Source organism: Mesocricetus auratus, unplaced genomic scaffold, assembly GCF_017639785.1.
Source record: "Mesocricetus auratus isolate SY011 unplaced genomic scaffold, BCM_Maur_2.0 Super-Scaffold_100676, whole genome shotgun sequence".
Classification (NCBI taxonomy): Eukaryota; Metazoa; Chordata; class Mammalia; order Rodentia; family Cricetidae; genus Mesocricetus; species Mesocricetus auratus.
In genome coordinates, this window is record NW_024429266.1 from 54,173,591 (window position 1) to 54,198,469 (window position 24,879).

Consider the following 24,879-nt stretch of genomic DNA (forward strand, 5'->3'; position numbering starts at 1 on the left):
GAGACTGTCCACAATGATTATAGAAAAGTTAAAAAGTACAATTAGTCACTTCCTTACTAAGTTCCCTTTAGCTTTCTTTTTTTGTAGTGGTGGAGATGATACTAGGTCTTTTTTTGTAGTGATGGAGATGATACTGATGCTAAACTTCTTGACCAAGCCCTATGTTGTATTTTTTTTTCATAAAACTTACTATAAATGTGAAGTCTATGCTTGATCTTAGGTCAAAGGCCAAGAAATAGTAGTATGATATCCAGTATGTGTATATGTGTATATATATACGTGTGTGTATATATATATATTTTTGTTTGTTTTTTGTTTGTTTGTTTGTTTTTACAAGACAGGGTTTCTCTGTATTGTTTTAGAGGCTGTTGGTCCAGCCCGGCCTGGAACTCACAGAGATCCGCCTGCCTCTGCCTCCCGAGTGCTGGGATTAAAGGCGTGCGCCACCAATGGCCGGTGGAAACCACAACTCATAACTTGTGGGATTGATACAGGGTCTTTATGTGCTTTGCATATCATTTTCTTATTTTATTTTTCTAAACACAAGGAGATGTGACCTATATTTCTCTAGTCTCTTTCAAGTCTGCAGTGGGTTAAACACCTTCACTTAGGAATCCCCTTCCTGTCCAGCTAAGAATGGCTCCAGCATTACACGTTGGTAAATGAATGGAGTTGACACTTAATATATCTGTGGGTGGTTGGTTGGTTAGCTAGTTTTTTCAAGTCAGGATAGACCTAGTTGTCCTGGAACTTGCTATGTAGACCAGGCTGCCCTTTAATTCACAGAGACCTGCCTGGCTATGGCTCCTGAGTACTGTGCCTGGCTTATGTTTGTTTTGTTATTGCATTGAAGTAACTTGTCAGAGGACAGAACGGAAAAGCAAAGGACAGCTGAGAGATGTACAAGGGGTGCTCACACTAGCATGACTCACCAGCAGCACCTCTTTGTCTTTACTTGTGTGCAGTTGGGTCACAGATCTCTGTACTGGGTCTCTGTCTTAATCTCTTGTCTTCCTTTACACAAAGGAAGTCTCTCTCCCGTCTAACAAATAATACATGGCTTCTCTCTCTTCCTCAGGGTGAGGCTGCTAGACCAGTGGCCATCATGTGCTGACTGGGAACTCCACCTAGGTGACTTGGGAATTTTCACACTTCACTTTTATGAAGCATTTTTTCTTACTTTTTGTCTTTGCAGAGTTTACTCGAGAAGTGACAGACACACAGATGCCACTTGTTGCTCCTGTCATTCTCCCAGAGATGTATAAGATCTTCACCATGGCTGAGGTATGAAATCTCAGCACAGTGGTTGCAGCCAAAAGACCTGTTTGGCTCTGGTCAGCATCCACATCTCTGGTCATGGTATTTGTCACTGATACCAAAAAACTAGAACTGACAATTGATCTAGATCAGAAATTGAGTTGACCATAGTCTTTGAATTCATGATTCTAAGGGAAAGCCTTTGATAAAAGCTCCTAATAAAGTAACTGAAATATATCAATATGCATAGCTTCTGTCACCCTGCCCTCCTTGAGTCTATAGTGCCACTCCCAACCTTGCTTATTCAGCTAAGAATTTAGAAATAGTATGGTACTTCATTGTGTGAATAGATTCTTAATGTATTGAGTATATGTGTGTTAGTATGTACATAAATAGTGATCTGTACACAATAATCTATGAACATTTATAGGTATTCGGCATCCATAATCCCTTGCCCCCAATGAATACTCCACATTTTAAAAGAAATATATTGAGAAGTCTGGATATAGTACTATATAGAGCATGTGATTCAGTGGAGTGTGTCTTTAATCCCGTTATTTGGGAGGCAGAAGCAGGCTGAGTTCTAGGCTAACCTAGTCTATACAGTGAGTTAAAGGCCAGTGGGGTCTACAGAGTAAGACCCTGTCTCAAAAAAAAAAGTAGCTATAGGACCTGTTTTTAGACACAGACCTGTTTATAAAAGGCTGATTTTAGTAAGTTCTAACATTTTGTTGCATTATGCTCTCTTAATTACAGAAACCCATTTTTTACATAAGTGAATTGAATCTATATCTCTTTAGGGAATTAATTTTAACTGCGAGGGTTTTCTTCTAACCACATGTACACACATACACACTCCAGTCTCATGACTATGCCATGGTCTTTTCCCCAGGTGTATGGTATTCGAACTCGTTCCCGAGCAGTAGAGATTTTTACTACTTGTGCCCATATGATCTGTAACATGGAGGAGCTGGAAAAGGTAAGTGAACCTTTGGTTCATGATTAACAAAATTTGTGCTTCAAAGTCTTTATTAATGCTTTCCATTGCTAATGACTCATTTCGTAACTACCAGAAAGCATGCAAGCCAGTCTTACATAGATAGATTTAACATTTTCATTAAATTTTTAACATATATATCTTAGTTTTAGTTACAAATGCCTTTCCTATATCCATTCCTATATATTTCTTTCTGTCTGGTTTTTGGGTGTTTTGTTGTTGTTGTTTAGTTTTGGGGGGCTTTGGGAGTTTTTTGGGGGGAGGGTTGGTTTTCCCATGCTGGGAATTAAACCTAGGACCTGATGCATTCCAGGCAAGCACTCTGCCACTGAACTATACTTCCACCCTTCATATTAGATATCTCAAGCCTTTCTACTATCTTAAAAGGCTCTGAGAGAGAGAGAGAGAGAGAGAGAGAGAGAGAGAGAGAGAGAGAGAGAGAGAGAGAGAGGAGTATATATATATATATTATATATATATAAAGCTGTTGAGCATTGACTTTGCTTTCTGTTTTCAGGGTGCAGCCAAAGTTCTGATCTTTCCCGTGGTTCAGCAGTTCACAGAGGCCTTTGTTCAGGCCCTCCAGATGCCAGATGGCCCCACATCTGACAGTGGTTTTAAGATGGAGGTTCTGAAGGTAAAGATATATTAACAGTGAGATTTGGAGTTGAGAGAGTCAGAAATTGCTTCTGTGTTACTCAGTGGTTTTTGTTTTTTCTCTTCTCAGGCAGTGACAGCCTTGGTGAAAAACTTCCCAAAGCACATGGTGTCCTCCATGCAGCAGATCCTGCCCATTGTTTGGAACACTCTAACTGAAAGTGCTGCCTTATATCCTTTCCTGAAAACCCAAAGGACCCACTGCCTATAGTTGGGGGTCTAGCCTAGGGTCTCACAGTCACTCGCTCCTGCTCTTCATGTTTGTGTGATCATAGTGTTGGGGTATATATATAGCACTCCCTTAGACTCCAGGTTCTTTGCCTTTACTCTGCATCATACTTATGTGAGGACAGAAGTGAATTACACAGAGGAAGTTGAAGACCCTGTGGACTCAGATGGTATGTAGTTTATCTGATCCTAACAAATACCCACTCTTAGGGAAAGGAATCTGGACAAAGACAAGTTAGAGGTAGAGAACAAAAAGGGCAGTAAGCTCATCTTTTCAGTGCATTAGGTGGGGCATTGATTCATCCCATCTCATCCTTAAGGACATTCAAAGTCCACTGAAAGTCACAGCATTTGGGTTATAGCAGATGTCTAATCCAGTTACCTGTGATGTTTTGCCTCATTTAACTTTGAAGTCCTAGATGATGCTACTCTCCATTTCTATGTCAGTATTTAAGTATTTCAGATAAAAAATAGATATGCTGGGAAATATGTTCAATGTTTGTGTTTTTTGGTTTTGTTTTGTTTTTTAACTCCTAAAAGTATTTACTACACTCAAAGTAACTTTCTTTGACTATAAAGAAGGAAACTAAAGCCTCCTGTACCAATCTTTCAGGAATAATTAGCAAGTAGTTACATACTCAGTTGATTGACAAAGGTAATGTAGTTTATTTCCAAAATGAATGCTTTTTGTTTTAATTTGTGCTCTTGTATATTCCCTGTAGGAGAAGTCCTAGGCTTTGAAAACCTCGTCTTTAGCATTTTTGAATTTGTCCATGCCCTACTAGAAAACAGCAAATTCAAAAGCACCGTTAAGAAGGCTTTGCCTGAGCTTATTTACTACATTATCCTGTATATGCAGATCACCGAGGAACAGGCAAGTGGTACTTGGGGGACAAGTTACTAACTTGTATTGGAAACTTGAAGAATGTGACACCTTGGTCAAGTAGACATCTCATTTCTAAAAAACAGACAGTAAGAGACTAACTTTATGTGAAATCCTAGAAAAGTTTTGGCATCATTTTATCACCAAATCCCTGTGCATAGGGAGTTTTATCAACTTTAATTTTGGCTAGACTTTCAGAACACTTTTTTCATTAGAAAAATCTCTGTGAAACCAAAGATCATAGTGTATATGAGACCCTATTCAACACTAAATAGTGAAATGGGTCATTAGAAGCCAGAAAAGGACATTCAAGAATGCAGCAGCTGAGACAAATGGTTGGTGAGATCTTAATGAGAATGTGTGGGAATCCCTGGGAGTTCCCATGACCTAGCTATATCTATAATACACCATATTTAAGCAAACCATACCCTCAAAAGTTGAGTTGCTTAAATTTGAGTAACATTTTCTTAGATTGCTCTGGAACTCAGGCTTTTTGTTTTGTTTTGTTTTATGAGACAGGGTTTCTCTGTATTGTTTTGGAGGCTGTCAGTCCAGCCCAGACTCAAACTCACAGAGATCTGCCTGCCTCTGCCTCCCGAGTGCTGGGATTAAAGGTGTGCGCCACCACCGCCCAGCGGAACTCAGGCTTTTATTGATAGGCTTTTATTTCTGCTGCTCCTGTTCCTGCCACCACACTTACTTTTGCTGTTTGTTCTTTAGCCTCTTTGAAGTCTCCATGGCTTTTCTGATCTGCATTTAGAGGAGGAACAAACGAGTAACAACATCAAGGTTTTTAAAACTTGTTTCTCCAACCAGACATGGTGCCCTTCAATACCGCCACTCAGAAAATGGAAGCAGGTGGACCTCTAAGTTTGAGGCCATCTTGGTCTACAGAGTGAGTGCCAGGACAGGCAGGACTACACAGAGAAACCCTATCTTGAAAAGCAAAACAAAAGAAAAATTTAAAAATAAATGAATTTTCCCAGTTCTGGGGAGAGTTGCAGGGAAGAGTGAAGTGGTGAATGTGCTCAAAACACATTGTATGAAGGTCTCAAAGAATTAATAAAAAATACTGTAATTTTTAATATTAAGAATAAAAGAATACATCAGCATGGACTATTGAGATGGCTCAGCAGGTAAAAACATTTGCCACCAAGCCTAATGACCTGAGTTCAATCCTGGGACCCATGTGGTAGGAGAGAACCTACTCTTCATGAGCATAAAGTTTAAGAATATGAGTTACAATATTTTTCATACAAAAATTGGTATGACTTTGTAGTAAATATCCTAGTATATTCAGAAAATCTGTTCATCAAAGTAACATGCTGATGGCAGTAACCAGGTAATTTATCAAATTCTTTTTTAGGAGAGTGGGCGCTCAAGACCGGGTTTTTCTATGTAGACTAAACTGTCCTGGAAATCACAGAGATCCACCCACCTCTGCCTCCCATGTGCTAAGTTTAAAGGCATATGCTACCGCCACCTCTCTGTGGCAAATTCGTCAAATTCTAAAGAAGATTCTGCTACAGAAAAATAGCCATTCCTACAGATTTGGATAAATGATTTGTTTCTCAACGACAAAATAAATAAAGACTTTAAAGCACGGGAGACAGACAGATCTCTCTCAGGGCCAGCCAGGACCCTATCTCAAAAAGAAAAGACTTTAGAGTGTGATCGGGTTATAAAATTGAGATCTTCCTATGTCTGCTGATAAAGAAGGAACATATAGACAAGAGTGGTGGCCTCACAATCACCTGACCTCATCCTCTTTGCAGATTAAAGTGTGGACAGCTAACCCACAACAGTTTGTAGAAGATGAGGATGATGACACTTTTTCCTACACCGTTAGAATTGCAGCTCAAGACTTGTTGCTGGTAAGAGTTACGTTGCTACTTCAACCAAATAACCCTCCAGTAACTGGAAGTTTCTTCCTAGACATCTAACCCAAGGTAAGCAGCACTGTTGGGCAGTTTCACCTCAGACCTTTTTAAGGCTATAAGAAAGTTGCTTATGAAATTTGAGACTTAAAAATTCCAAACTTCATTGAGTCAGGAACACTTGTGTTTGCTCCTGCCTTCAGCCAGCCTCCATGGTGCAAAGCAGAAGCTGACAAACTTAAAGAGATTGTTGGGAGATGAGCACGGAGCATCAGCTCATGACTTCTTTGGCTCCTCTAACTAGAGCATAGGGTTGTCTCTAGGCCAGAATGCCGGGAAGAAACTGCCATTCCTGTTTGGTTTGTTGGTAAATCATGTCTTGTTACTGTTTAGTGTGTCTAAGCACATATGACATTACACGAGGAGCTGGGAATATAATATAGCTCAGTAGTAGAGCACTTGCCTAGCATGTGCAAAGTGAGCTTGGCTGAATTGCTGGAACCAAAAATGTATTAGAGTGGCCTTATATTTTCACAATCAGTCAGCTTCCAAGAGAATTTCTGGTCCATTGTTATCCAAGACTATTATTTTTTACTTACACTTTATTTAATTAGAGCCAAAGACATCAACTATTTAGAGCTATTTAGCCTTACAATGCATAAATACTACAGAGTTTCAGGTGTTGCTCTTAATTTCATTAGACCCTGAACTAATGGGTTCACTTTTAGTATACCTGATCAGGCTTTAGTGTGGGTATGTCAAAGAGTTTGAACCATCTACACACATAGATTTATTTTTAGATCTTCTCTCTCCCTAGGCTGTGGCCACAGATTTCCAGAATGAGAGTGCAGCAGCCCTGGCTGCTGCAGCCACTCGGCATTTACAAGAAGCTGAGCAAACCAAAACCAGTGGCACTGAGCATTGGTAAGAACATGAGGAAGCACTCTGCTTAGAGACTTGTTTGGTGCATCAGATCTGACAGAAAATGAGTTCATTTTATCCCTTTTTAAACTAAACAGCTTTGAAGAGGACAGCTTTTATTTTTAATTAGAAGACTCCTAACATACCCCCATGTTTTTGTAGGAATTTGATAGTATTTAAATTGGAAGGATAAGTCTGGATGTGGTATATGACTTCTGGCACTTGGGAGCTAGAGGCAAGAGATCTAGAAGTTATAGGCCATCCTTGATACGTGAGTTTGAGGCAAGCTTGTCCCATGTATGATCCTGCCTCAAATAAGGGCAGCCTGAGGGGTAGAGTGGGGGTGGCATATGCCTTTATTTAGTCCCAGCACTTGAGAAACAGAGGTGAGCAAATTTCTGAGTTCGAGGCCAGCCTGATCTACAGAGCAAGTTCCATGACTACACACACACACACACACACACACACACACACACACACACACACACACACACACACACACACACACAAGCCCTGTCTCAAAAAACCAAAATAATAATAATGCTGATGAGATGGCTCAGCAGGTAAGGACACTTAATGTCAAGCCTGACAAACCGAGTTCAGTCCCTAGAACTTCCAGGGTAGAAATAATGGGCTGACCTCTGCATGCATGCTATTGCTTAGTAAATGCTCCCTGTGGGGGGGGGGGGATGGGTGTAAAAATATTGTTTTAAATTAAATAAATTAGAAATGATGTTGGGATCAGATCATTCTGGAATACCCTTTTCTAAATGGCCTTACCTAAAAAAATTTCATTTTAAAGTGTAGTTTGTTTTAACAACTGCAGTATCCCTTTTGCAGGTGGAAGATCCATGAGGCCTGCATGCTTGCTCTAGGCTCAGTGAAATCCATCATCACTGACAGTGTGAAAAATGGCAGGATCCATTTTGACATGCATGGGTTCCTGACCAACGTCATCCTTGCAGACCTCAACCTATCAGGTATGTTTTAATACATGCAGGATTCTAGAAGATCTTGGAACCTGCTATTAACTTACTTATATACTGTTTAAAAATATTTGTTTGTTTGTCTGTGTGAGTATGATATATGCTCATCATAGGTCAGAAGAGGTTGTTAAGTATCCTGTATTACTCTCTGCCTATTCCTTTGAGGCGAAGTCTCTCCTTGAACCTGAAGCTCACATCTTGGCTAGACTGAAATCCAGCAAGTCCTGCTAGTTCTACTGGCTCCACCCTTATCAGAGCTGGGATTACAGACATTTGCTTGGCCTCCTGGCTTGTTGCATGGATGCTGTGGTCCAAACTCTTAGCCTCATGATTACAGAACAGAAATTTTTAACCCCCTGAGCCATCTCTTAGCCCCCTTTCCTTCTCTCTCTCTCTCTCTCTCTCTTTCTCTCTCTCTCTCTTTCTCTCTTTCTCTTTCCCTCCTTCCCTTAGTCTTAGTGTATATATGTTTGTATATATAGATCTGAGTTCAGTTCTTAATACCCCAAGAGGTGTAACTCACCACTACTTGTAACTCAAGCTCCAAGGAATCTGATGTCCTCTTCTAGCAAGTACTGGTACTGCACTCATGTATATACATCTACACATATATACATAATTGAAATTAAAATCTTTTTAAAAAAAGGATTGTAACTTATATCCATACCATCAGTTATCATAGCCATGATGTCATTTATGTATCATGTAACCTCTGGAAAGTGTCATTGTTCACTTGTGAAATAATGAGAACAAAACAGTTAATGTCTTGATATTCCTTTAAAAATGATTTTAGGGGGCCTGAAGAGATGGCTCAGAGGTTAAGAGCACTGGGTGCTCTTCCAGAGGTCCTGAGTTCAATTCCCTGCAACCACATGATGGCTCACAGCCATCTGTAATGAGATCTGGTGCCCTCTTCTGGTGTGCAGACATACATGAAGTGCTGTATACATAATAAATAAAATCTTTTTAAAAAATGATTTTAGGGAGCTGAGCAGTGGTGGCACACACCTTTAATCCCAGCATTTAAGAGACAAAGCCAGGCAGATCTCTGAGTTTGAGGCCAGCCTGGTCTACAGAGTGAGTTCCAGGGAAGACAGGGCTACACAGAGAAACTCATGTAGTACACAGACATACATGGAGACAAAACACCCATACACAAAAGATTATAAAATGTTTAAATTAAAAAGTGATAATTTTAGCTCTAGGGACTTTAAAGGAGCACCTAGACCATACCTAGGCAATTACTGCCTCTATATACCTAAAGTTTTAGTGATCATTTACTGGTTTGTTAGGAGCTATTCAATAATTCCTGTCAGCTACATATTTCAGTGTGAATAACTAAGCTGAGCTCTTGACAGGCTGAATAAATTCAGTCTCCTCAAGCAATTTGTGCTTGGCAGGAGGTAGTAATTCTTACACTAGTGGATACACTATCAAACAAAATATAGCAGATGAGAAAGCCGAGCATATAGAATTACAGTAGCTCAGAGAACTGGGATTACTTCAGCCTAAGAGATCACTGAGATGATATACAAGAGGAATGTGTTGACTTGTCATTTAAACAAAACCCAGAGTTGACAAAGCAAGGTGTGAGTTTGCAGGGCTGGGGTGTGCCTGAGTTTAGTAGCCATAAAGGGAGTCTTGAATGTCATCACTATTGTTGTGTGTATTTGGTAGACTGTAAAATTATTTGGCAGGATATTAATAGAGGGATAACATAATCAGAGCTGTAATTTGTGTGTTGGTGTTGGGGTGGTAATAGGAAGAAAGTGGTAGTGGGGGAGGATTTAGATGAACTGGTAGTGCAAGTAAAAAATATCGAGAGCTTTAGTCTCAGAATATTCAGTAGTCAGAGGTAGAATTGAGAAATTGATCCTGTATCATCCATTGCACATATTCTTTTACGAAATGAAATTGTGCTTTTTCTTTCAAATAAAACATGTATGTTATGTAGCATCCAATTATTTAATATTTGAGAAATGGAGTTGGGGGAGCAAGAAGAACTTTTTATTATCTAACCTATAATCGCTCTCTTTCTCTTAGCATCTCCTTTCCTCTTGGGACGAGCACTTTGGGCTGCCAGTCGTTTTACTGTTGCTATGTCCCCTGAACTGATTCAACAGTTCCTACAGGCAACAGTTAGTGGTCTTCATGAAACACAACCCCCGTCGGTTCGAATTTCTGCTGTAAGAGCCATCTGGGGGTAAGTATGTTAATATAGAATGGTAAGAATTGCTTAAAGAGAAAATGACTCAGGCAGAGAATATCATAGCTATCTCGTGCATTATAATGTTTGGAAATTTCTCCTGAAGATCTCCTTTGGGATAAATATTGGAAAGAAAGGGGAAAAAAGCAATGCAGGTAATTTCAGAAGGTGTCCTGTTCTCTTCTGTTTCGTATTTCTGTTAAATTCACTCCAGCTGTGAAGGAAGTGGATAACCCAAGTTTGTGAGTGATGTGTAATTTGTGTAAGAGTTGCATAATTAATGAAGGATATAAGTCTGACTAGCAATCACATCGTTGTGTTGATAGTCCCTATATTAGAAACCAAATCTGAAAGAATGTGGCCTAGAAACACAGTTCATTCTTTTCCACTTTCATCTCTTTTCTTTCTTTCTTTCTTTCTTTCTTTATTTATTTTTACTTATTTATTTGGTTTTTCGAGACAGGGTTTCTCTGACTTTGGAGCCTGTCCTGGAACTAGCTCTTGTAGACCAGGCTGGTCTTGAACTCACAGAGATCTGCCTGCCTCTGCCTCCTGAGTGCAGGCATTAAAGACGTGCACCACTAGGCCCGGCTTCATCTCTCTTTTTCATAGGTAAAGACTAGAGGTTCAATAGCCATTTACATATGTTCCTACCCAGAGGAAACATTGCTGTTTTAAAATGTTCTTTATTTTATACTTTTATTTTATGTGTATGCCGTGTTTTCTTGCACAAGTGTCTGTGTACCAGGTACATGTTTGGTGCTCCACAGAGGTCAGAAGAGGGCATTGGATCCCTGGAACTGGGGTGATAGACAGTTGTGAGTTCTGGGAACTGAGCTCAGGTGCTCCACAGGAACAAGAGCTCTTAACTGCCAAGCCCACTCTCCGGGCCTAAACATTGTTATTTTAAAGGATTTTATAAGGTCCAAATGTAAGCATCTCAATTGAATTCTGTCTTAACTTTTGAAACAATGAGTGAGAAGGCATGCATTAAGAGAGAAAGAGGGAGGGTGGGATATTTTTAGGGAACATTGAGGAGTTACCTATTCTGTCTGTACATGTGAATAGTAAGTAGTACAGTCGTGAACAAAGGCCCATCTTTTCCTGTGTAGTCTTGATAAAACCGATCTTTGGATATAAATGAATTTACCAATATAGTGTACTAAGAGAAACCAAGTATGGCTTTTCAGAAAGCTCTGATGCCACATCATAGAGTTTACAACTACCTGTAACTCCAACTACTGATCAGAAACCACAGATCCCCTCCTACACATAAATAAATAATATTTTTAAGAAAAAAATTAAAAGCCTTTGCCAACTAAATAAATATACTATGTATATCATATTTAAATCTTTAAAAATGGGCCAGGAGTAAAACCAGGATAATAAATTTAAAAGCAGGGGCTGAGATGACTCAGAGCACTAGCTGGTCCTCCAGAGGTCCCAGCAACCACATGGTGGCTCACAACCATCTGTAATGAGATCTGGTGCCCTCTTCTGGTGTACAGGCATACATGCAGGCAGAACACTGTACATAATAAATAAATAAATAAATCTTTAAAAATTTAAAATAAGGCCAGGCATTGGTGGCACATACCTTTAATTCCAGCACTCGGGAGGCAGAGGCAGGCGGATCTCTGTGAGTTCAACCAGTCTGCTCTACCGAGCGAGTTCCAGGACAGGCTCCAAAACAATACAGAGAAACCCTGTCTGGGGTGGGGGGGATTAAATAAGAACCAAAACAATTCTAAAAAAGAATAAGTGTTGACGATCTATACTAACAGGGTGTTGCTTAGTGAAACAATGTTTTCATTTCTATTTTCTACTGACATTCTATTGTAATTTTTTATGCCTTTGTGTATATGTGGTGGGAGGGCGTGTGTGCCGTGACCCATAAAGAACGACTTGTGGCAGTCTGTTATCCTTCCACTATGTGGGTCCTGGGGATCCACTTCAGACCTCCAGGTTTGTCATCAAAGCACCCTTACCCATTGAGCCATCTCAGCAGCTGTCTCGTCACCTGGTACTGCCGTTCCGAAGAAAAAGGCATGGGGCTGGAGGTGTAGTTCACGGTAGAGCGTTTGCCCAATGTGTGCAAAGCCCTGAATCCTATCACCATCAGAGAAGAAGGAAAGTGAAGGTTTAAGCAATGTGTTTGTAACGTGTATCCTGTGAGAGACAAAGCAACACTCAGCAAGTATTTACTAAGAGAGGAATAGAACTACATAGAGAAGTTTAGATCCCAATTTTTTAAGTACACATAAGACTGTTTATATAAATTAAACACATTTTTGACACTCAATTCAAAGTATGAAATTTATAACATGGAAGTTAAAAAATAGTCTCTTATTATACAATTGTAATGAAAAGATGTTTTAAGACTACATTTGTGTTTTGATTTTGCTTTTTGTGAGTTGTTTTGCTTTGTTTTTGAGATCAGGTCTCACTGTATAGTCCTGGCAGCCTGAACTTGCTCTGTATGCCAGGCTGGTCATGAACTACAGGTTGCAGGTGGAAGTCAGAGAATAACTTTCCAGAGATGATTCTCTCCCTCCACTGTGTAGTCTCTAGGGATTCAGTTCAGGTCATGCTTGGGGGTATTTACCTTTACTGGCTGAGCCATCTTGCCAGCTTTATGTCTAAATCTTGGTAATTTGACACTGATTTAAACTGTAGTCTGAGGACTCATAAGACATTTAACCTAGTATCATAATAATTTGGGTGTGATGATATAGCTGGATTTGCTTCATCACAGGAGAGGGATGAACTTTAATGAAAATAGCAGATGGGCTAGCAGTATAGCTTAGTGTTAAGAGTGCTTGCTTAAGCATGTATGAGAGATCCTGTGTTCAATCCTCCAGCAAAGCAGCAATTTTGAAGAAAGTAGAATTAAAGGTACTGTTATTTGTGTGATATGCTACAGAAATATATAAAAACATAGGTATCTATAGAAGTGACTTTATAAAGCTATATATGCATGTGTCATGAGATTGGAAAGCCTAAGAGTGGAAGGGTCAGCTTATGAGTAACTCTTAGTTATCTCTCTCTCTCTCTCTCTCTCTCTCTCTCTCTCTCTAGTTACTGTGATCAACTGAAAGTCTCAGAGAGTACACATGTGCTTCAGCCCTTCCTCCCCAGTGTCCTTGATGGCCTGATTCACCTGGCAGCCCAGTTCAGCTCAGAGGTTCTCAACCTGGTGATGGAGACCCTGTGTATCGTTTGTACTGTTGACCCAGAATTCACAGCAAGCGTGGAAAGCAAAATCTGTCCCTTCACCATCGCCATTTTCCTAAAGTACAGTAATGGTATGCCATTTCGATGAGAAGCGCCAAAAGAAGTAGTGACTGGTGGTTTTAGGAAGCTATCCCTGAGGTCTGGTGTTCTTAACATCCTAAGCAAAGAAATAGTTTAAACGGATGGATACAGCAGCATTTCAAAGTAGAATACCAATTTCTGTCATTTTATTCTCATAAGGGCTAGGAAAGATAGTGAGAAAGACCAACACAAAATGATGTAATTCAAAACTCTGATGATGAAATAGGAAAGTAAATAACTTTCTGACCGGTCTGGACAAGGACTGGGACTGGGGTGTGAAGTGATAGAACCCTTGCCGAGAACATACAAGACCCTGGGTTTGATTCCGCAACACTGGGGGAAGAAAATACTAAAGAAACATGCACAGAAACCTTGCACGCGTGAAACAAGTGCTGTGTTGCCAAGCTACAACTCACCCTTTGAGTTTGGACCCTCGTGTAGCTCAGCCTGGTCCTGACCCTGCTGTTCCCTGCTTCTTCCTACTCATCCCAAGCGCTAGATTATACACACAGGCTTCCATCCCCAGCATGGATTTTTAATATGGTAGTAAAAGTTAAGCGAAAAGATAGTTATCACCAGAACATGCAAACAAATACTATCTGAAGTTATAGTTTTTGTTTTAAAAGAGAATGTGTATGCAGCTGTGTATACGGCGGGCAGAGGGTAAACATTCTAGGAGAATATGCCAGAAGGTTATCTCTAGGTGGTGGGATTACAGGCTTTTCTTTCCTTTAATGCTTTTATGTTTTTATAATCATATAGTTATACCTAAGTACTGGAAAAAATATTAAGGATATTTGTTTTCAGAATTGAAGCCATAAGACATACAGGAATAGTAGTTTTAATACGATATCCTACCAAAAGTGTTGTCTACCTTATTTGTTTTTATTTTGGTTTTTTTTTTTTTTTTTTTTTTTTACTTGAAAAATTTGTTCTAAAGAGCATGCTTGTGGATCTCTCATCCTTTTCAGGCTTCATTAGTTTTCTGTGAAGTGACTATATCTTTTATTTACCCATTCTGTTAATGGAGGGCTAGATCTTGATTATTTGTTTGTTTGTTTGTGTTACAAGCAATGCTGTAGTTACTTTTGACATAAACCTTAGTGCACACTGCATATATCTTTTCCTGCTAAATGAAAAAGGTATTTTTATTACATAAGTAAAGCAGATTGCCATGAAGTTCCATTTCTTAGTCAGGTAATGCATACCTGTGATCCTACCCCTTGGGGCTGAGGCTGGAGGATTACAGGTTAAAGGGTATATAATGAGAACCCTTCTCAAAGCAGGCACCAAAAAGAAACTCCATATCTTTATGAAGCTCTGTACCTTTTGAGAGCTGTACCTTTGACTACACTACATGTAGGGTCCTAGGAGTTCTTCGTGACTGTCGTGGCTATTCCCTAAGAAATATGTGTGACTTCTTGAAAAAGTTAAAAAGGACAGGAGTGGTGGCTCAGGAGTTAAGAGCCCTGGCTGCCCTTCCAGGGGACCCCTGGTTCAATCACCCACATGTTGGCCCATAGCCCCTTCTGTAACTCTAGTTCAAAGGGAAACATCCTCTTCTGGTCTCTGTGGACACTGCATTGGGGGGGGGGGGGTGTAAAACACCCATACAATATGTATAAATAAATCCAATAAATATTTTTTCTTTTTTTTTTTATTAACTTAGTTTTTACATTCCAATCCCAGTTCTCCCTCCCTCCTCTCCTCTGGTTCCCCTTATCCCTCCCCCCTCCTCTCATCTGCTCTATGGATAGGGTAAGGCCTCCCTTAGGAAGTCTACTAAGTCTTTTCCATCATCTTGCTGAGGCAGGACCAAGGCACTCCCCACCCCCACAATAAATATTTTTTTTTTAAATGTGTGAGAACCTGGGGGCAACAGTGTTGGAACTTTCATCTTTTTTTTTTTTTTCTTTCTTTCTTTTTTCCAAGACAGGGTCACTTTGTGCAGCCCTGGCTGTCCTGGAACTCACTATGTAGACCAGGCTGGCCTTAAACTCAAAGATCTGCCAGCCTCTGCCTCCCCAGTGCTGGCATTAAAGACATGCACTACCACTGATATTCTTAACAAGATATCAGTGGGGTTTTTGTTTGTTGTTATGGTTTGGAGGCTTTTATCATTGGTTTCATTATCATTCCAGGTACCCCAAAGAAAAGCCTACTTTAACTTTAGGGGTAGCTATTAAAAAGCCCATTCCCTGATGAAAACATCTGTTGTATATTTTTGAAGACTTAGCATCCTCTTGTTCTTCAGGTGATCCATATGGCTGGCTAATCCACTTCCCAAGTGTGTGAGATGTAATCTGTGCAAAGTTTTTAATTTATGTTAGATGTAGAGCAAGAAACAACATCATTAGACCAGATGTAGACAGGTTCCATGTTGCCTTATCCACTTCAGATCCCGTTGTTGCCTCGCTGGCTCAGGACATCTTCAAGGAGCTGTCGCAGATAGAAGCCTGTCAAGGCCCAATGCAGATGAGGCTGATTCCCACTCTGGTCAGCATAATGCAGGCCCCAGCAGATAAGATTCCTGCAGGGCTCTGTGCGGTAAGTGGTTACAAGAGTGAGAATCTCCAAGTGCCACCCACAGATCCACCTATGGACAGGAAGTCAGAGATCTGCCTGCCTCTGTCTCCTCAATGATGGGATTACAGGCATGCACCACCATGCTTGGTGGCATTTCTTCCCAGTGCATGTGTGTCTGTGTATGCATGTGGGGACAGAAAGGCAACCTCCAGTGACATCAGAAACATAATCTACCTCATTTGAAACAAGATCTCTCATTGGCTTGAGTCTTAACAAGTATGCTGACTAGCCAGCAAGCCCTAGGGAACCTCCTTTCTCTGCCTCCCCAGCACAAGGATTATAAGCACACATGCCACCATGCCTGCCTTTTTTACAGAGATACTGGGGGTAGAAGTCAGTTTCTTTATGCAACAAGGGAGATGCTTTACCAACTGAAATATCCCCCTAACCACTGTCAAATACCGCCTTACCCCCATGGCTAATAAAAATCATAAGCATTATAATGAAGCTGAGAGCTCCAACTACCTAACAGGCATCTTGACTGCTGGATACCTCCCACCCTAGAAGTAATTTGACTTTTCTTTCTTCTTTCAGACAGCCATTGATATCCTGACCACAGTTGTTCGAAATACAAAACCTCCCCTTTCCCAGCTGCTCATCTGTCAAGCTTTCCCTGCTGTGGCACAATGTACCCTTCACACGGATGATAATGCCACCATGCAGGTATCTGAGACTTGGAAACAAGAGAGAAAACATATTCCCAGCCACAGCCATTTAGTAACCTGGGAAAAAAATAGTGACATATGATTATACTTTGGAAATATAAGTTTATCAACTCCAAATTTACTCAGAGAAGCCTGGTTTGGTTGTGTTCTGAGGTCTGTTACAGCCTTAAAAAGTGTACATACCAGATATCTGGCTGGCTATATCTGGTTATTGATGCTGTAGAGGAGCTTAGGTGTCAGACTTGGGACTTTCTGAAGGTTCAGTTGATAGAGTCAACAAAGTGATAGACCTGGTGAAGGATGTGTTGGTTGTTTTTCAGGTCTTTATTGTTGTTGCTTATAAAGGATACAGGAAAATGATAGTAAATACTGATCAGATTGGAAATCCCTAGGCAAACTGATTTGTGTGAGATCTCATGAAGACCTTTAATACTCCTGATTATTGCTACATCTAAGAGGTTTTTTCAATACCAAAAGTAAATCTTTACTGTTAAACCTCATTTTACTTGGCAATTGGCCCTTGTAATGAGAAGTAGGCAGTTTTCAGATAGCTGATTAGCTAAAGGAAGGATTGTGTTAGTACCTGTCTTTATCTGTAACAGTAAATTCCTACATCTAGTGTTATGAGCCACATGAACCCCATAGGCTTACTGCTCCCATGGGTTATAGACTTCTGTCAGTAACAGTCGAGGGCTTCCTTGCATCCTTTCCTTTCTTGGCTAATCTTGTTACTTCTGTCTCCACAGAATGGTGGAGAATGCTTGCGGGCCTATGTGTCAGTGACACTGGAACAGGTAGCCCAGTGGCATGACGAGCAAGGCCACAATGGACTATGGTATGTGATGCAAGTGGTGAGCCAGCTCCTGGACCCACGAACTTCCGAGTTCACTGCGGCCTTTGTGGGCCGCTTGGTCTCCACTCTCATCTCCAAAGCAGGGCGGGAGCTTGGGGAGAATCTGGACCAGATTCTTCGTGCCATCCTCAGTAAGATGCAGCAAGCAGAGACACTCAGTGTCATGCAGGTAAGAGCAATGGGTATGTGAGCCGTGAGTTGTTTTATTCTCACTATCCTTGTAGAACAGTTAAAAAATGGATCTGATCCAGCCAAAAAACACAAACAAGAAAAGCCCCATGTTCTGGCCTATGAGTGGACTCTGCTGTATATAAGGATTTATTTTACGTGTATGAGAATATTCCATATTTATATCATATACATGGAGTCCAATCCCTTGGAACCAGAGTAACAAATGGTTGTGGATACTAGGAACCGAACCCAGTTCATCAGCAAAACAATGGTGTCCTTAACCACTGAGCCATTTCTCCAGCCCAAACCAAACTCTTTCTTTTTTTTCCTTTCTTTCTTCCTTTTTTTTTAAATAGTCTCATTGTGTGGCTCTGGCAGCCTGGAACTCTTCTATGTAGATTAGGCTGGCCTCTGGAACTCAGTGATCTGCCTTGCCTCTGCTTCCTGAGTACTGGGATTAAAGGCGTGCACCACCATGCTCAGCCCCAGACTCTGTTTCTTAACTGACTGGACTATTCCCTCTCCTCTCCTATGTCTATAAAGTCTTTTCCTGAAACAAGTGCCCTCTTATTCTCGTCTAGTCTCTGATCATGGTGTTTGCGCATCTGGTGCACACGCAACTGGAACCCCTGCTGGAGTTCCTGTGTAGCCTCCCAGGACCGACTGGCAAGCCTGCCCTGGAGTTTGTGATGGCTGAGTGGACAAGCCGGCAGCATCTGTTTTATGGACAGTATGAAGGCAAAGTTAGGTGGGGCCCTACCTTTTTTCTCTGAGCTTTCTACTTCTGCTCACATTTAAATCTTTCCTCCCTGACTTGCACCATTGATTTACATTTGACATACCAAGCTGTCCCTGTGTTCTTTGTTCCATCTTTCTGGATGACATTATATTTGAATACTTCCATGTTGAAATTCCCCATAAAACAATCAGCAGAGTAGAATGTGCATTTCTGAACTCTGCTAAGAGCCTCCTCTGGAGCAGACTCTGCCTGGTTAAGTACAGATAGTGGCTTATTCTCTATAAACCCAAGCCTTTGCTTTGTAACTCCATAGCCTAGACTTCTGTCTTCTTTTATTTTTCTGGTGCTCGTAACCAAACCTGTGGCCTTGAATTTGCTAGACAAGCCTTCTACCACAAAGCTAAATCCCTAACCTCTCTAGCCTAGGATTATTCAACTGAGTCTTATTACCTAAATACACTGTGGACAGCCATTGTGTGAGACTTTGTTCAAGCTGAGCATTTAGCAGTAGACCACCTCATGGGCACCAAATCACGCATTCTCAGCTGAACTCTGCTGCCTCTCCTAATTAGTTGTGAAAAGAAGTTTCCCCACCAGTGGGGGGGTCTTCATCTTCTGAGAGCGAGCTAATCTCCTTGGAGTAAGCTGGATGGGAGCTGGCTGACTTTCTCTGGCTCTTTCCAGCTCTGTGGCACTATGTAAACTGCTTCAGCATGGCATCAATGCAGATGACAAGCGGCTACAAGATATTCGTGTGAAGGGAGAAGAGATCTATGGCATGGATGAAGGCATTCGTACCCGCTCAAAGACAGCCAAAAGTGAGTAAGGCTTCCATTTCTGCAGGGCTTTAAGATGTCTAAGGAAAGGAAAGGGCTATACTGTGTTTTGCTTTTTTTTTTTTTTTTGTGGGTTTCTTAAAGAAAATCAGAAAAGTAAGCACAAATGATTCAGAATGTATGGATCCTTTATGTTGGAAATTGAGGTACATAATAAAGGTTGGAGACAATGCTCTCCAGCTTCCATCCTGGGGCTCAGCTTTGTTACTGGTGGCAACTGATCTCTAATCCCAGAACTCTCCTAACTCTCCTTATTGCTTAGTTGTTAAATATAACACTAGGCAGAATTAAATTTAAATTATTCTTCACTGGCTGGATATAGTCAGAGATGGTAGAAAGCACCTGAGAGAATATGAGTAGAACTGTAGGAAGAATGGAGATGATCTGACTTGAGGTCTTTTTACTTCCTTCCTAGATCCAGAGCGCTGGACAAACATTCCTTTGTTGGTCAAGATCCTAAAGCTGATTATCAATGAACTCTCCAATGTCATGGAAGCCAATGCGGCTCGCCAGGCCACTGCCACAGAGTGGAGTCAAGGTGCACCAGGCCCTTACTCCTGGGAGACTTTAACCTGGAGGATCAAGTTACATATTGTCATGATCAATTGGGTTTAGTAACGTAGATTGAAGGGGTGTGGCAGGGGTATTATTGAAAAGCTGCTCCATGTCTGGCACTTTCAGGTCTATATCAACTCCCATAGAGGTTGACATGGGGGCAGCTAGGAATCAAGCTGCCTAACCTACCCCTTCTTGGAAGCTTTAGCTCTTCCTTTGTTCACTGGGAAGATTTGGTCATCTTTAGTTCTTTCACATTTGAGGATGGTAGTCCACACTGCAAAAACCCTTGGCCCTTGTTTTGTCCTGTTAAAGTTTGGGAGGGAAAATGCAAGACTGTTTCATCTGCTTTTCATCTTCAAGTAGATGATTCCAATGATATGTGGGAGGACCAGGAGGAAGAAGATGAGGAGGAGGAGGATGGTTTAGCTGGCCAGCTTTTATCTGACATCCTTGCTACAAGTAAATATGGTAAGCCATTTGAGAAAAGACAGGGCAGTATGGTAAATACCTTTTCTTTGCACATTGGTGCCAAGAATGGGGTATTCAAGCATGAGGAGATGTGGGCTTACAAGGAGTGTTCCTTGGGCTTTTGCCCCTTCTGCCTCAGCCATGGGGTGGTAAATACCACCAAAGGCCTGATCATGGGCCTCTGTCCTGACTTGCCCTGTGTTGGCTATGTCTAACAGAGGAGGATTACTATGAAGATGATGAGGAAGATGACCCTGATGCCTTGAAGGACCCTCTCTATCAGATTGATCTACAGGTGAGGGTATCTCTAGAAGATGTCTGACAAGTGACAATATCTATTTCAAGCATGGAAACAAGATTGTAGGTTCAAATTCATTCATCCAAGAAAGAGGGGTTGGAGTTGCTGTCTGTCTGAGTGCTTGAGGCCATGGGGAGGAGAGGGGTGCTGGAGTTTTCATCCACTATTCTGCACCAGCTGTGATCCATCTTCTGAGGCTACTTTGTTGAAGTTCTCCGGGTGAAATAGGAGATAGAGCCTTGGAAATATGGCCTTCTGTCATTGGGTTGTCTGTACGTTAGGCCAAGAATGTGAAAACCTACCCCTTAGGAAGTTGACATACATCTGAAAGCCAGCATTCCTGTACCACTTGCTGGTGGTCCTTGCCCTGCTGTACACTGTTGGCCTTGGGAACCTTTAGCAATGCCATTTTGTTCTTCCTCCAGGCATATCTCACCGACTTCCTTTGCCAGTTTGCTCAGCAGCCCTGTTACATAATGTTTTCGTGCCACCTTAATGACAACGAGAGGCGGGTTCTACAGACCATCGGCATCTAAAAAAGAGGAGTCTTCAACCTGTGTTCCCTCTCCTGGCCCAGCCACAGACCAATCTACAGCCCTCGCTGGTCTTGAGATGCACTTTTGTCAGTCTGGAGTGACTTCCTGGCCCATGGTCTCGACAGTGACACTGACAGCTCAGTCCTTGCTCACCAGGGCTGGCATTTAAAAAAATGCTAAAACAAAGGACATTTCTAAGTCCTGTGAAGATATCCCAGATCTGGAACTGTTTTCCTCCCTAGCTCTGCCCCCACCTCCATTCCTAGCATCTTTTCTTGGCCAGACCAGAAACATTGATACCAGAAGGATTATGGGTTCCTGATGATTTTGCCCCACCTCAGGAGCACAGGAAGTCACTACCATTTATATTCATAAGCATACCTGTTCCTTTTCATGGGATATCTGATGTGTTCAGATAGGAGCCCCCTTGAAAGAGATCATTTTGCTTTCTACCTTCAGCCCCTGATGCTCTAGGTTCTTGGTAGGTTCAAGCTGGAGCAGCCACAGACTAAGCCCTTTCCAGTAACCGCCCCTCCATGCTTTCCTCATGCAACACTAAGGCTCCTCTGTGAAAGGAGCCGTCTTCCCATCTCTGCCTCATTGCATGACACAACCCCTCCCCCAGGCTGTTCTATATATACATGCACACACAAAATAAGCCAGACAGATGGTAACTTGTCTTTCTTTTTTTAGAAAAAAAAAATCAGGAAAAAAGATTTTTATTTCTAAATCTGCCTGACCCAACTATATTTAATATGCCTCTTTTACGCATAACCACAGAGCCTGATAGTCAAAGGCCACCCCTGTCCCTCAGGAATCCTCCAAAGTGGTTGAGTTGTAGCCCTCGAGTTTGCAACATGTATTTTTCTAGGACAGTAAAGCAATCTTTACAAATCAATTTAGTCTGCATACTATAAGGTGTCTCAACACCTCTACCTTCTGTTTATTCCCTTTAGAAGGAAAACAAAACAGAAGAAAGCATTAGTGAGGCTTATTTTGTCATCCTACTGTGATTTGGCAAAGAGCTCAAAAAGCTTAGAGAACTGGTACTTTTCATTCAAATATTTTTAAAGGGTCAGTGGTACAGCATGTGGATGGCCCTGGGTTCAGTCCCCAGTACTGCAAAAATAAGTGACATCCCCCAATGGGTTTTCCTTGTGTTAAGAATTGAGAGTGAGTTATGATTAAGAAGAGCAGAGTAGTCCAATGTTCCCTTTGTTAGGTAGTGCTTACATCTGGGACTCCATTTTTAATAGCCAGAGCTGTTTCTCTGGATGATGCTCCAACAAAAAGAAAGGGGAACCAAGAAGTGACTTTTGAGCTCTGTTCTTAAGCAGAAGTTGTAGCCTTTAATCTAAAAGGCCTTTCATGGGACCTAAGGATGTGGCAGCTTATCAGTGACTACACCACTAGATGTCCTTAGTGCTCAACCCTGAGTTCAGAGGCATTTCACTAAAGTTTCCACCTTCTTTGTAAGCACCTGAGAAGGTGTGTATAGTTGTCCTCTGACTGGCAGTGTGGAGACCAGTATTGCCTCTGCCCCTGTTATTTTTCCCCCTGAAGTTGGAGTCCCTGCTGAAGAGAAATGATAGCATACCTGCCCAAGAGGTACCCAGAAAACCACAGTAGGAATTCTGGGAACTTGCTCTGTAGTTGACCTCAAAGCCAATTGGATTTGGTGCTAAAACAGTAGACCATTCCACACAATTATGTTGTCCAATGGTTTTGAAATGTTAGAACGGTGCCAGGCTAGCAGCATTGACCTGGTGAGTTGAGAAAACTTGGAGACCCCCCCAGAAGTAAGCTAACAGTGATTTATTTGGGTCCCTTCTGAGCCTGCTAATTAGAATAGTTCCTCTGTGTCTAGTGCCAAAATTAGTCCAAAGGGCTTCTTACCTTCATGCTTCACTTTTGATTGGATGGCTAAGCTCCTGCCTTAGGAAAACTTGAAAACCAGGTCCTAGTTCCCCTAGGAAGCCATCCTTGCCAACATACAGCTGGTTGGACCTGGAGGATTTTATGCCCCTTGACGGACAGATGGTGTTTTCAGAACATCTGACCTCTGCAACGGGTACACTGAATTTTCTCATCCTGTTGACTGTTTCTAAGAGTAGGGCAAGAGTTCTGTTGGTGGCTATTGGTATGACATAGTTGAACTCTGGCTCCTATTTTGTCTCTTCAAGAGCCAACTTCATTTGGACGAAGGGTGGGACTGACTGTTGGAAGACTAAGAAAACACCAGTGAGCTAATGAGAGAGGTGTGAGCTCCCAATGTGAAGGGTTTCTGGGATAAGGGTGAAACACTAGAAGGCTGGAAAGCAGATAAAATTCCAAGAAAAGGAGTTGTTACCTCAAGTCATTGACTAGGAAGCTTAGAGCAGATAGTTCATAAGCAGATGACTGTGGGAAAAGGAGTTGCTGGGGCTGGGGTGTTCATTGTGAGCTAAAGAGCCAGTGGTGCCAAACTAATGAAAACAGCCTTAGGTTTTGTTAGCCTAAGGTCAGAGCACCACTAGCTAAGCAAACTACAAGTGAACCTTCTGTGAAGCAATGTGAGATAGCCATCTTTGGTACAGTAATGGGTGGGTTGCTTATGCCTTACTCTTTCTAAGAAGTTGGAAGCCATTTGCAAAAGAAACTGACCTAGACAATGAATGCTGATCAAATTTTAGGTGACAGGAAACCTCTATGAAGGTGATATTAGGATCCAAGTAGATCAAGTGATAAGAAAAGGATGTTGGCAACAGTTTTTGATAAGAGAACTGTGTCCCTCACTAAAAATACTGTTAAGAGTCCAGAAAACTCCAGTGTGGGCCTAGGTTATTGTCTAGGATGCTGCAGATTTTCCTCCTCTGTCCCTATCAGTGGTCCTGACTGATGACAGCACTCTATAAAATGACAACCAAGGACGAAAGTGTTAGGGAAAGCAGTGACAGGGCTCAGAAGGCTGGGCTCAGAACAGCACTTCAGCACATTAAGGGATTGTCCACTGAAAAGGGCTGCAGTGCCCCAGCCCACCAGGCAGACCTGTTGTGCCTGAGTAAGTAATAAAAGATGGATTTCTGGCTCTGTTTCCTGTCAGTTTCAGTGACTATTAAGCTTCAGTTAAACACGGAAGGCTAATGCCTTAGGCTTTTCTCAAGAAGCTAGTCTAGGGCTCAGCATGGTGATGTCTGCCTTTAATTCCAACACTCGAGGTAATAACAGATGAATCTCAAAGTTCAAAGTCAGCCTTGCCTACATAGCAAGTTCCATTTTATAAGGCTACATAAAGGGCTATATGTCTTAGGGTGGGACAGGGGAAGCTGATTAGGAAATCAGAAACCAGTAACAAATAAGGCAAGTGCTATAGGGAGACTGGACTAGTAGTAATGGAGTTGAGTCAAATGGCATGGAGAAGGTTACCTTTCAATAAAGCACTTGCAAAGGGTTGGCAGTTCTTGTTAAAACTGACATGCTAGACCTGCTGAATGTGTCTATGTGAACAATCTCACACTAACCTTGCAAAGTGGGTCCTTTTCCCTACCCCTGATACAGATTAAGTAAAACAGATACTGATTTAAGATCGTGTATAAAGCTGCATGTTTGCTAAGGTCATAACAAGAAGGGAGGAGATGGATGACTGCTAGGGGAGTTTCCCAAAGTAGCAACTATCAGGTGTGTTTTCTCAATATTAGAGCTCCTTTGCATCAAAGAGGCCAAGCATTTGGCTAGTAGTCTTATAGCCAGAGATCCATTCTCACACAGATTGACACTAGGTCTCAAGCCTTTAACAAAGCATTGAGAGGTAGCATTCTAGTAGCAAGCAGCCAAAGTACTTGTTAATAAAAATCCCAAAAGTA

At 41.5% G+C, this 24,879-nt stretch overlaps 1 protein-coding gene across 3 annotated transcripts in view; it reads left to right on the forward strand.

Moving 5' to 3' along the window:
- The window catches only part of Ipo9 (importin 9), a 42,201-nt gene extending 17,322 nt beyond the window's left edge, over window positions 1–24,879 (forward strand). For all 3 annotated transcript variants that reach the window (XM_005073401.4, XM_013115886.3, XM_040737033.1), the window contains 20 exons: window positions 1,196–1,284; window positions 2,150–2,236; window positions 2,772–2,891; window positions 2,982–3,082; window positions 3,251–3,309; window positions 3,862–4,013; window positions 5,798–5,896; window positions 6,717–6,823; window positions 7,661–7,800; window positions 9,850–10,009; window positions 13,091–13,317; window positions 15,726–15,874; window positions 16,448–16,576; window positions 17,325–17,600; window positions 18,184–18,350; window positions 19,026–19,159; window positions 19,593–19,715; window positions 20,099–20,203; window positions 20,422–20,498; window positions 20,927–24,879. In XM_005073401.4, the coding sequence (XP_005073458.1) occupies window positions 1,196–1,284; window positions 2,150–2,236; window positions 2,772–2,891; window positions 2,982–3,082; window positions 3,251–3,309; window positions 3,862–4,013; window positions 5,798–5,896; window positions 6,717–6,823; window positions 7,661–7,800; window positions 9,850–10,009; window positions 13,091–13,317; window positions 15,726–15,874; window positions 16,448–16,576; window positions 17,325–17,600; window positions 18,184–18,350; window positions 19,026–19,159; window positions 19,593–19,715; window positions 20,099–20,203; window positions 20,422–20,498; window positions 20,927–21,037 (2,612 nt within the window). In that variant the 3' untranslated portion in view covers window positions 21,038–24,879. The remainder of the gene's footprint in view (window positions 1–1,195; window positions 1,285–2,149; window positions 2,237–2,771; window positions 2,892–2,981; window positions 3,083–3,250; window positions 3,310–3,861; window positions 4,014–5,797; window positions 5,897–6,716; window positions 6,824–7,660; window positions 7,801–9,849; window positions 10,010–13,090; window positions 13,318–15,725; window positions 15,875–16,447; window positions 16,577–17,324; window positions 17,601–18,183; window positions 18,351–19,025; window positions 19,160–19,592; window positions 19,716–20,098; window positions 20,204–20,421; window positions 20,499–20,926) is intronic.